General features: G+C 40.3%; 1 protein-coding gene across 3 annotated transcripts in view; it reads right to left on the bottom strand.

Moving 5' to 3' along the window:
• ITGA6 (integrin subunit alpha 6) overlaps positions 1-12,182 on the bottom strand; it is a 46,908-nt gene that overhangs the window by 16,817 nt on the left and 17,909 nt on the right. For 2 of the 3 annotated variants that reach the window (XM_064451603.1, XM_064451604.1), the window contains exons 2-8: positions 8,413-8,540; positions 7,945-8,024; positions 5,892-6,147; positions 4,256-4,387; positions 1,690-1,900; positions 886-1,079; positions 660-748 (exon numbers count right to left, since the gene is read on the bottom strand). In XM_064451603.1, the coding sequence (XP_064307673.1) occupies positions 660-748; positions 886-1,079; positions 1,690-1,900; positions 4,256-4,387; positions 5,892-6,147; positions 7,945-8,024; positions 8,413-8,540 (1,090 nt within the window). Of the gene's footprint in view, positions 1-659; positions 749-885; positions 1,080-1,689; positions 1,901-2,894; positions 3,012-4,255; positions 4,388-5,891; positions 6,148-7,944; positions 8,025-8,412; positions 8,541-12,182 lie in introns of all 3 variants that reach the window. The other variant, XM_064451606.1, reaches the window with a different exon arrangement.

The raw sequence follows: 12,182 nt of genomic DNA, 5'->3' as shown, positions 1-12,182 counted from the left end.
AGCTGTAAAAGTGAAATAAGTAACAAATGAACATCACTGTCTTAATGGCCAGGAAAAAATAAAAAAAGGGGAGACACAAGGAAATTGATTTGTTTTTCTTTCAAGAAGTTACTTTGCAATAGCAATGAGTACCACAAATTACTGTTTTGCATAGTGATGTTGCCTAGCTTGTCTTTATTTATAGCATTTATGCAGGATAGGCACTTGAAACTGAAAAGTATTCCAGAAGTATGCTAACAGTATTCTAGGAAGTGTAATCAAGTTCCATTCTCACCCTGCAGACTGAACACAGTGGTCCTCAAGAAAAAAGAAAAAGGCATAAACATTTTCTATTAAAAAAGAAAGTGACATAGTAGTAGTGAAAAAGAAAATGCAGACACTAATTACTTTCAAATCCCCAAATTTCTTTCAAAAAAACCAAAACTTACACATCTACATGCCTTTTTTCCTTCTCGACATATTATTGTTGCCAAAGAACTGCCCCAGAAAGAAAAATGTGTATTAAAATCAAGAATGCCTAATCTTTCTGGTCAGCAGTGCAGTCTTTGAAGGGTCCTGTGACTTATCTGCATAACTACCACCCTACTAACAGTAATGGAACAGTCATTCCTTTAATTTTCTACAAGACTAATTATATACAGTAAAGGTTATTTTATTACCTGTGCTGGTTTTGTATTTATTCCATTCTTGGATCCATGATAAATGTATACTTTGCCAGAACCATCATATGGAGCCCCTACTGCAATATCTGTTGAAAATAAGTTGCAACACTAAAATCATTCTTACTCTTTCTGCAGCTTGCTGTCATGATAAGGGTAAGGCGTTCCAACTCTGGCATAAGCAAAAAGGTCACATACATTGTAACTGTAATCGTTTTTCACTCACCTGGATATCCATCCTGATTAATGTCACCAACATTTTCAACTACAAGACCAAACATGGAGTCAGCAGTTCCATTTAGGCGAACAGGTTTTACTCCTTCCCATTTGCCTTGCTGGTTAATGTAGATGTACACAGCACCACCAATGTCTCCACTTCTGTCAAAATACTGTGGGGCTCCAACAACAATGTCTTGCCATCTTAGAATTAAAGAAAAAAAAAAATAAAAACAGTGCTTTTACAGAAGAACTGTGATAAACAACTGATAGGACAGTGGCGTCAAGGTCAGTTACCCAAAGAGACGCTGAACAAAAAGTACATTAAACCAGTTGAGCAAGAGCAGCCCCACTGATACTAAGGGCTGACTGTATTTCCTTTGGGACAATCAAGGATCTTCTAGGGTCTGCTTTGGGTATAGAATCATAGAACCATTCAGGTTGGAAAAGACCTTTAAGATCATCGAGTCCAACTGTTAATCCAGCACTGCCAAGCCCACCACTAACCAAGTCCCTAAGCGCCACGTCTACATGTCTTTTAAATACCTCCAGGGGTGGTGCCTCAACCACTGCCCTAGGAGATTTGTTTCTTCTTTGTTTGCACTAATTGTTTAAATTTAAATAAACTTTTTTCTATAATTAGAAATGTAGACTGTGTCCTGACTGGTTCTCCGAGATGGTCGCCATTTCCTCCAGCAAAACATGGAAGACGGGATGTGTCACTCTTTGTATTTCTAATGGGAAAACCAAAGCAGAATTGAACCAGATCGCCATCCTTCCTGACACAGGCAGCGGGAGCGAACGAGGGCCATACCCGTCACTGTTGAGATCCACAACAGCAACATCATAGCCAAAAGAAGAGGCCAGTCCTTCTCCTTCAAACATGTGCTCGAGTGAAAGTGCTCTCTGATTTTTCTCTTTCTTCAGTAAAACAACTGCTCCACTGTGGTTGGCTCTTGGGGCACCAGACACAAAAGTCATCTCATCCTGGGAGACGATGCCTTTACCAGAGTCCAGAGAGAAACCTTTAACAGAGAAACAAATAAAATATAAACAAACAGCTTGTAACGTTAATAGGCAAAATAAATTCCCCTACTATATTGAAGTGGTATGTTGAATAGGAGTTTTGTCTATAACAGAGTATGACGTACTGGGAATTCTCCATTTCTGTTTGGGCTGGTGAATGCATGTTTACAAGCCTACACTCCTCCATATATTAGATTTAAGTATTTCCCCACAAAACATATTTCATTGCTCGCTCAGATCTGCTTTTCACGGACACTGAATACAACATCATTTTCAAACGTACCTGCTTAGAAATGACTACACCTTACCACTTGAATATAGCTCGAGTATTTCACCTCTGGCAACATCACAGTAAAACTTCGTAAGTGCAAGCCAGTGTCATTCTATCGCACACATGCAAAGCATACGGCACAAGCACAGTGTCGTACATGAATGACGTATCCAGTATTTGAGAATCACCTTCCACAGTAGTGGTGAAATAGGCAGTTTTGATTTAATGCAGTCCTAAAGGTCACATTCAAATTAATTTAGTCTTACGTATTCTTTATAAAAGCCAACATGTTTTAAAAGACGTGACAAACTGATTTAAAAGAATATACTGCATATACCAACATACCTAATAAAGGCCGAAGCAGAAAATTACAGACACTGCAAGGAAGAAAGATACTACCCGGCAGACAGAAATCTCCCTTCTGCAACACTTCACCACCACTATGAAAATTCTCAATTACAGCAATTCACAATGAGACAGTTTCAGAAAAACTCAGGGAGTCCCATCTAGGGGAGGGATGAGAGGGATTGGAGAAATGCATGATAAATCAGTGTTCCTCTGAAGCCGTATTATTTTGCAAGCTACTCTCCAGCTGAATCCCTGTTTTCACATGCTTTTACTTGCAATGTATTTGAGATGAGGGAGGATGGAGGCAGGATGATCGTATCAAAGGTCTAGAGATTATGTCTGACCAGATGCTGCCACCTCAGGTGGTCACAAACCTAAGTAGCTATTCATCATTACATCCACTGGTTTGTCCACCTGCATGCCGGGAGGCATCGTTTTGTACACAAACTGATCTGGATGAGTATCAGATACAGCTGTCAAAAATAGAAGACCTGTAAACATGAGTGAAAGATTGAAGAGAAAGAAATAGTAGTTAAGCAAAGCAGCTCTAACCATGTTTATTTACTGGCTAAACAGAGGGAAGAGCAATGCGAGTGGGCAGCAGGCTTGGCCAGAAGTGGTTCTGGTTGTGACAAACCAAAGGCAGCATTTACATTTAGGAGATAAACGCATTTGTTGTGAAACTGTAAAAAGTCAGTATTACTCTGTTCACAGCAAAAGACACCTCCGCAGCACTCCTCACCTTCCCAATTCTTATTTCACCAGAAGAGGCTGTCAGCTTATCTTTCTAATGTACGCTCTTAGGATTTTTTTTTTCCCCCCACCCCCAGTAATTACTGCTGGTATTTATCAAGTGTTTGTGTTCTGTTTCTCCTAACAGATATGTAGCTCTAAGTTGGCTCTTTTCTTGACTTGCTTTACCTTTTATACTAGCAATGCCCTTCCCACCTGTTCAGCTTTCTACCACTCACACAGAAATTCCAGTTTCAATTTACCAAAATTGTATTTGTTGCATATGCCAAAAGCAGTGGATCGATACACCCCAGAAATAAATCTGCACTAGAACAGAAAGGTTCTTTACACTTGACACTTGAGGCCTTTCCAAAAACGCAGCATAGCCTTTTCTCTGCACCGCCATATCTCACTGGTGTACAGTAACATCCACTGGCCTAAGGACATATTTCTGCTTTCGTGCATGCACAAAGTGCAGGAGACTCACCTCCTGCAACGCACTTAAAATATAAATACTACTCATGGTATTTTAAAGGCCTGTAAAAAGGCCACTGGAGTTTAAAAAACTGGAATAATAAAAAAATTGCGCTCACCTACCAAGTGAGAGAAACTGCAGCATTAACAGTTACATCCAGAAACTCAGATTTTTATAAACCTGCTGATACCACGTGGCAGAGACCTTGTGACTAAGAACTACAGATCCATACACCGTACTTACCATGAGAGTGATTATAATCACTCCCTGAGAATCCGTAGGTCCTCAGCTCAGCTCTTAAACCTCTCATTACATGAGCTGCTCTTCTAGGCATCTCAGCAGAGTATCATCTTACACTTAAAACTGGCCCATAAACGCAGAGCAAGATGTCAATTATCCAAAATGGTTAACCTGTTACAGGGTCCACAAATGAAGGATTTTCTGCTCCCATTTCATACCACTGCCCCAGGCAGGGATCACAAATGTTTAGGAAGCCTGAAGAGATTTACCACATGTACTTAATCCTACCTAAGTAACTGTTAGCTGGAACAGGAACTAGATTCTTATCTCGGCGGGTCTCATCACCGACTTCGTAAGGCCCATCATCAAAGATACCCAGATCATAAAATGTCTGGTTCTTTTGCTCTGCACGAACCACCCCTGAAGAAATGAAATGATAAAATAAAAGCAAATGAATGGTAAAGGAGAAAAATAACAGATAAATGGTTCCCAACTAACATTAATTACAATGAATGAGAGAGTGACTGCTGTTTAAATGGGACAAACAGAATAGTGTTTGAAAGCATCTTCCAAAGGCAATGAGCTTCTAAGTTCTATCTGTGTGCCAGACTCTCATGCCGCTCTACAGAGAGGCCATGCAATGATCTGGAAAACATGGGATACTAAGAAAACTCAAGAAAAACAGGGAACCAGCTTGGTCAGGAACCACCCTCATCCCACAGTTCTTAACCTCATAAAGCCTCTCTTAAAAGGGAGGTAAGTACACAAGAATATAAAAAAAAACTTTACTGTTCCGCTATGACAAACACTGGTGATAATATTTCGAAAACACTATTTAAGAGGAAAAGAGCTATTGTTCAATAAAATGTGTGCGTCCCTTTATCAACAGGCATATTTAACAGTTTGGCAAGACAAACACGTTTTTCCGTGATACAAAAGAGTGCTCTTATGACTCAGATACTGTCATAGCCCTTCTCTGCAATTAAAGTAAATCAGTGACTGAACTCAATATGCTGTTTCAGCTTGGTCAGATTTTGTTGACAGATACGTGGAAGATTAAGTTTTCACTAAAGTACACCTTGTGCCAAAGCTTAACTCAAAGATTTTGCATGGTTCATATAGCAGGCACAGGTGTACAAGGGGAAAAAATGTAATAGTTCGAGGATCAGATGTTCTAAAGAGGGAAGTATTTACAGCTGTTCGTGTAATGAAGTGCGACAGGAAAAATCATATTAAGAAAAGAGGCAGAGCTGGCCATTTAGATGTTTCTCAATCTAAACTAATGGAGAAAATCTACAGGGTTTTTTTCCCATAAGTTTTGGAATATCTCCTAGATGATACAGCATACTTGGCTCTTAGTCAGACAGATTACCCATGGCATTTTGCATGGATACCCATGGATTTAGATATGAATACATGTAGTATTGCTCTGTTCAGTTATCTTCCTGCAATCATCCAGTATTTCATTTGGGAAGTACTGCTTTCCACAGACTTCACAAAGAATGAAGTGGAGAATACTGCAGGATAAACAAAGATCCCAGTGCAGCTATCTAACATTTGCTCAAATGCAGGAAAAAAGGTTGGTCAAACAACTTTAAAGTAATTCAGTAATTTGTTCCAGTGTGGAAGTCTCAAAGCAAGCACTCAATCCCACCATAAGATTAAGACTAACGAAGGAAAAATTTGCTGTACATGTGTGCAAAGTTCCATTATCCATTCATAAGTACTCCCTCAAAGACATTTAAAGGAACTTCAGTAAATACTTTTGATACAGGAGCATTTTGTGAAAACAGGGTAAAAACATTAGATCCCTATTACCCCCTCCCCCAACAAACAAACAAAAAAATTAAAGCTTAGGATGCAGCCCTTGTGAGCAATCCGAGAGGGAACGGGATGGGTAGGCAGGAAGGAAGCCAGATCGTACCTTTCCAATTGTAAGTGCCTGGGGCACCAAACACAATATAATGATAGTCTTTAGTAAAAGTAGCAGCAACACCTTGCTGACAGGAACCAAATTTCTCATGGCCTCTTAAACGACCATCACAAAAACTCCATACTCCATTATCCATATCATCCTTAATAGTGAGATCCTGGCTCAGCACATAGCACCTTCCAACAATATCCCGGGTTTCCTGCGCTGTGTTTACATACTGCCTTTTCTCATAGCGATGTGCACATGTCTGCAAGATAGAAGAAACAGTAAGTGATGCTTTCTGTATGTTTGTATGCAAATCATCAAAGGCTGGTCTCCTTTAGCAACACTTCATGCTAGCAATGCTGTCAGTCAGTCATCTTGTAGGCACAATCATGTTGCAGTGCAGAGAGAACCCCCTGTTCCCTGTGGGCAATGTATGGGAAAAGTTGGGCATCAATGGATACCAGTCAGAGCAACCAGCTTCACAGGCAAAGGCAGCCACATTGTTCAATCCCTCTTCTCTCTGGGGTTTAGGGTATTTAGCCCCAAAGCCTTCCCTGACACCTAATCCCTCTCTTTCAAGAGCTGAGAAGAGAACCACCCTATCTGTCCTGAAGGAGGAAGTGGCTGTGTTTCCCCACAGCTGTCAGAGTTAAATGACTTACACACTTGTGCAGGACACGAGACACTGGTTCAACTACCATCTATGTGAGACTATTCAGAACTCAACCCTTCCAGAAAAGCATCACAAAGCAGAGGCTGGAAGCTTTTCCAGTGAAGGGGATGGGAGTAAAGTTGTTCCATTCCTACTGTCCCACTTATGGGACAACTCTCACTGGGACAGAGCAGCAGCACTCGGCACAGCCTGTTCCTTAACCTTTCAGACTGTTCACCTGGGAACAGAATTCTAGTCTATTTAACACAAAGGATGAATAGCCACTGGGTTAAGTGGTGCAACCACCAAACCATTGTAGAGAGAGGTGGAACAATCATACCAGCAGTGTTTTGTGCAGAACCAGATGTACTAGGTGTGCAAAGAGCACAAGCAAGCCAGGTTTCTCAGCTAACGTGCCTTCTCTATGGTTTCTATCAAAGCTTAAATACTAAGCAAACACCCAGCTGCTCCACACACAGAGCACTGCAGCACCACCCTGCTGCACAGTGACCTTCAGGCTGCCCACACCTCATCTAATAAGTGCATTTCCCACTTATCACTTGCAAATAAAAGTTCCTTCTCAGAAAAGACAAGATGACATTAGCTGATGATTAATTATTCAATGAGCAGGACTCTTTCCATCTGTTCTTCCTCCCTTTGGGTTCTGAGGCAGACTGAAGCAATTTATTACTGCCTCTATAACCTTAAATAACTCGAGAGTCACACCCTGAAGTCACCTGCTTCCAGTTTTGGAGGCAGCAACATTAACCTGCAAAAATACGAGATGGGGAAGCTTCACCGCACACCCATTTTATGATGTAGCTGGTATCCTATAGCACCATGAGGTGTTTATTTAACTGAGAAAGAGCTAAAAACGTAATGCCTTCTGGTAACTCCTGGAAGCTTTTTCTCTCTGCGTTGTATAAAATTAAGAATAGCTAGTAGTCTTACTGCAGTGCAACAGCCACATTAATCCATAGGAGCAACTCAGCCAGAGTCCCTGACAAAAGTTAAAGTGAGGCTGATCATCTTAGAAAACAGGCTGATGATACCCTGCTCTGTTTACAACCTTATCACACTTTTTTCCCTATTTGTGTAGCCAGTGGTGTTTAAAAGAAACAATGTGTCTAACAAAAAAATAAGTGAAGACCCTGAAAATGAACTGTCCATCCCAGACTGTTACAAAGGTTATAAAGAAAGGCTAACTCACACGTAAAAAATAATTTAAAGCTTTTACAATCTCAAGTGTCTTCCTTTGCTAGGGAGACATTTATGTCCTTACTTACAAGAAATCACAGAAGTAAACGTCGGAAAGTTACCTTTCAGAAATCTGCATAGAAACGCAGAGCATTCAGAACATTTACCATAGACCCAAAATGTCTTTACAAGTTAGTCCTTTAGACTTACCACCACATTTCCTCCTGGCCCCTGACTTTGGACAGTTACACCCATCCATTGGTCTTCTTTACTCTCCGTCTTCGGGTCAGCTGCAGAGCATCATAACACAGCTTCAAATATTAACAATTAACTACTTTTTTGTTTTTTTGAAGTCCCTGTCAGGACAGGCACTTCATACAGTACATGAGACAGTCTGCAGGTGGCGGCGTCTGTACATTTTATGACTGACACCACCCATTTTATTAAACACTTCTAGCATACTATTTCATGTTACATCAGTTTAAAAAAGAGTAAAACCATCCAAATTTACCAAGATTTAAGTATCTCGTGCTATCTTAGCAATTAACCTACAGCTTATTCTGTTATGTATAAATCCACAGAAGCAACTGTCTGATACACAGCCTTTAGAAAGGACCACATCAAAAAAGAAAAATCAGACAGTTGTTTCAATCCAAAACAAAGCACTGAAAAACTTACTTTCCTCATCAAATATGACACGTGCGCAGCGTGTATTTGGAGACGTGATGTCACAGCTGTACAGCCCTCCTGTTCTGTTGGCTTGTTGGGATGGAAAGGCCTTATCCCGAGGAGCTCCAACCAGCAATCTGCACGGAAAAAGAAATCATTTCAAGGGATCTACAGGGCTAATATCAGAAAAAATGAAGGCAACAGAATCAGGAAGTGTTTTCACCATGTTACTGGAGGTTTGACGTGCAAACATTTGAAGATGGATAAAAACCTACATCACAGCACTGTTCCCTAAAAAGAGGAGGGGGGGGCCTGTAAAGCAGTAATAGTTCTGCAGTTACGGGACCTGCAAGCCAGTAAATGTATTGCTATCATACTGCTATTATTGCTGCAATGTTCACTGAGGGTGGTTGATAGAAATAAAAAGTAGGTGTCTGGCAGTCAAGTGGGGGTATTTTTTGCCTTACTAGAAATTTTTCATAAGAATGGGAAAAGTACTGTTAATAAAATGACCACAAACACCCAAAACAGTGAATACAAGTGCTGCCTTCTAGTTTTATGCCAGTCCTGTGCCACTGGTCAGCTGAATTTATGGGCACCTTAATATCCGCAACCTGTGAAGCAATGCAAGATCCCTCCCGGCTCAAGCAAGCATCCACTGAACTATTCCAGGCTCTGTGCAAACATGTACTCCCTCTCTCCGCTCCTTTGGCCTGATACTCCATTTTGAAGCCCAAAAGGTTTTTCTCCAAAAAAATCTCCCATCAAGAACTGGCCATTCCCACAGAGGACTTATTTCTCCTATAAAAAGGCCACTCTAACAAGCCCTCCTTAGACACTGTTCTGGTAACCAAATGTTCTTATTTTAAAAACTGAATAAAGCAAATTTTCTTCCTGTAATGACTGTCCCCCATGAGTATTATCACGACATCACCAGTAGATATATTTACTTGCAAAATAAGGGGTTTCAGCCAAAAAAATTCTTACGTTGTCTAGTTTTCTTTGAAGTGTCACACACACAAAGCACAGCTGCCTCTCAGGCTGCTAAGTGAAACTAGTAACAACCCACATGCAACAGTCTGTGGAAAAAACAAGAAACATCATGCTCTGCTGAAAAACTGAGACCAAGGGAACAGTGTGTTGATTGGTGCAAGACAGCAGGTATGAAGGATGGATGGATGGATGGATGCCGAACCAGACTCCATGTGTTTCCTGACCCTGATACAAAACATTTCAAAGAAGAGATCCCTAACGTTACAGTGTCAAGGGGGGCAAAGCTGGGACTATAGCTGGATCCGCAGGCTCAAAGAGGACCTCAGACCCTCTTTAAAGTTTCAGCTATAGAGTTTTGCTCATGAGAGAAAAGCTTTTCTGCATGCTTTAAAGCGGCAGTGGGACAAAGCACACTGCTGTCCCTCAGAATGCTTTTCTTCAGAAAAAGAGACTCACTTTTATTCATGTCTAACAGTTAAGACTGGATCAGTTAAGATCAATACATACCATTTGTTATTAAGAAAACATTTATTCAATGTCACTGAAGTAATGAGACACAAAATGAAATTTATTATGAGAAAACACACTTTTTTAAAACAGAAAATTACACCTGTATTGTGGAACAGCAAAGTTTTGACCACTTTTATGGAAATAAATTCTCCCACAATCCAGAATTTGTCCTTATGAAGGTAACCCCTGAATGGTGAAACCTTCAGGTAAAATATTTGCTTTCACCTGACACACAAAATCAGGACACACAGTGTGGGTGGGTTTTGGTTTAAAGTGTTTCCTTCTTTTCCCCCTACATATGTCTGGCATCTTTTTCAAAGATTTTTTCAGAAACATAGCAGTCATCACAAGAGTTTGTAATCTAAGCACCATGCTTTCAGAAAGGCCATTAACAACTTCATTTTCTAATTTTGGCAACAGTGCATGTAACTCTCATCTCTTAGAGTAATTCTTTTGCAAAGTGTCTGTTTCTGAGCTATTCCTAAGGCGGGAATAGATACACTTTTTCCTCAGTTCTGTTATCCCCCAGGAAAAGACTGATGAGTTTGGTTTGGTTTGGTTTTTTGGGGGAAGGGCTGGGAAGTGGTGGTTTTTTGGAGTAGTATTTTTTGTGGGGGGGTTCTTTGTTTTTTGGGTTTTTTTGTACATTAACCGACATAAATTTAAGAAAGCAGAGGCACTGATTTCCTAACTTATAGGTATTTTTATTATTTCTACTTTTTCATTCAAAGCTTGGGGGGTAAAAATGATGTATGGAATCTCACAGAAATTTTATCAGAAACTTTTGTTTTAAATTGCGAACAAAACTAAAAGCTGCTGGAGTTTAAATACTTAATTTAGTTTAATTCACCCATCTGCATACTGCTGACAGCAGTGGTGCTACATCAAGAAAATTACAACCCTGTTCTTTTCTATGGGATAGCTAGACTGAATCCTCTCCCTAGCTAAATGATACCTTTTACAACATACCACAATGTGACCATAATCTTGATGACAATTCAGCCAGAGGGGAGACCTACTGAGGCATCAGGGAATAAACTGCATAGCCAAAAGAAGATAAAGTGGGAAGATGTGCCACCTGACATAAGATGCCCAAACATTCAATGGCATCTTGAACAGACACCTGTTGAGACCAACAGATGAAAAATGCAATCGTCCAGCCTTCTTAAAAAAATAAAAGTGTCAATCCAACATGATCTCAAAGGAAACAGGCGACCTTTGATTTCCGCCAGCACCCGCACCCCCATACAAATCTTGTGTAAGTTATTTCCCCCTAATTTTGCATAGGTTATTTTCCACAGTAAACAAAGCATTTAAAAGCAGACTTGTTTAGAACCCTCCAGACTTCAAAGAACTTTTGTCAGGAATCTGTCACCAGTCTTAAAGGCTCATCAAACACAAAAATCTTGAATTCTGTTAGGTACATCCCCACAAGTCCTTATTCACAACACAGTTCAACAGTAGCACACACTATGAGCAGGCGCTTGCAAAGGATTAGATCACTTCAGGTAGATACCGTGGTAAATACTGAAATGTATTTTCAAGCAGCAGCCAAAGACATATTAAAAAGTGGCATAACTCCTTTGCACTTCTTTATTACTTACCTGCCCCAAAGACCACAGCAGAGAAGACTAACCCTATGCTTCCAGGTTCTAGAAGATAGGTTACTAAAGATGATGAGGATTATAAATGTTATGAGGATTACTAGGAATGTCAGTCACGTGCATCTAATCTTTGGCTGAATAAATCAAGCAAAACATAAAAACCCCTTGTCAAGCATTGTGACTTATGATCAACAGAGCTGCTATTCACCTTGTCTACTGTTCATGAGGTACATTTGAAAAATCAGAATTCTATTATAGAAGGGAAATTACTTCATTTAAAAATAAAAGTGCTCATGAAACTAAGGCAGTATGACATTGCCATGCACCAGTGTGAATTTCAGCATGACTGCAGCAGTCCAAATGAATCAGCTTGTACACTGAGCAGTGCTACACACTCAGCAGAGTCCTTCCAGACTGAGGACATGTTCCAGTCCATACTGTATGGCTACTTACTCGGCTGTGTTTTAATAAAAGAATTTTAATCAAGTTTGAGCTCATTTTGCAAAAAATTAGTTAGGTTTTTCTGCAGCTATGCATGTTCCATTTTAGCTTTCCCAGTGGCAAGCGAAGCCTCTTTCTGCAAAAACAAAGAGGTAAGAGGGGCGAGGAAGTACTCTCCTAGCTGCCGCTATCTCCTGCTATCTCCTTATATCGGCAGATGAAACACTGAGA

This window comes from Phalacrocorax carbo, chromosome 5 (assembly GCF_963921805.1).
Source record: "Phalacrocorax carbo chromosome 5, bPhaCar2.1, whole genome shotgun sequence".
In the NCBI taxonomy this organism is placed as follows: domain Eukaryota; kingdom Metazoa; phylum Chordata; class Aves; order Suliformes; family Phalacrocoracidae; genus Phalacrocorax; species Phalacrocorax carbo.
The sequence above is the reverse complement of the archived record's forward strand: the minus strand, read 5'-3'. Positions and strand labels throughout refer to the sequence as shown.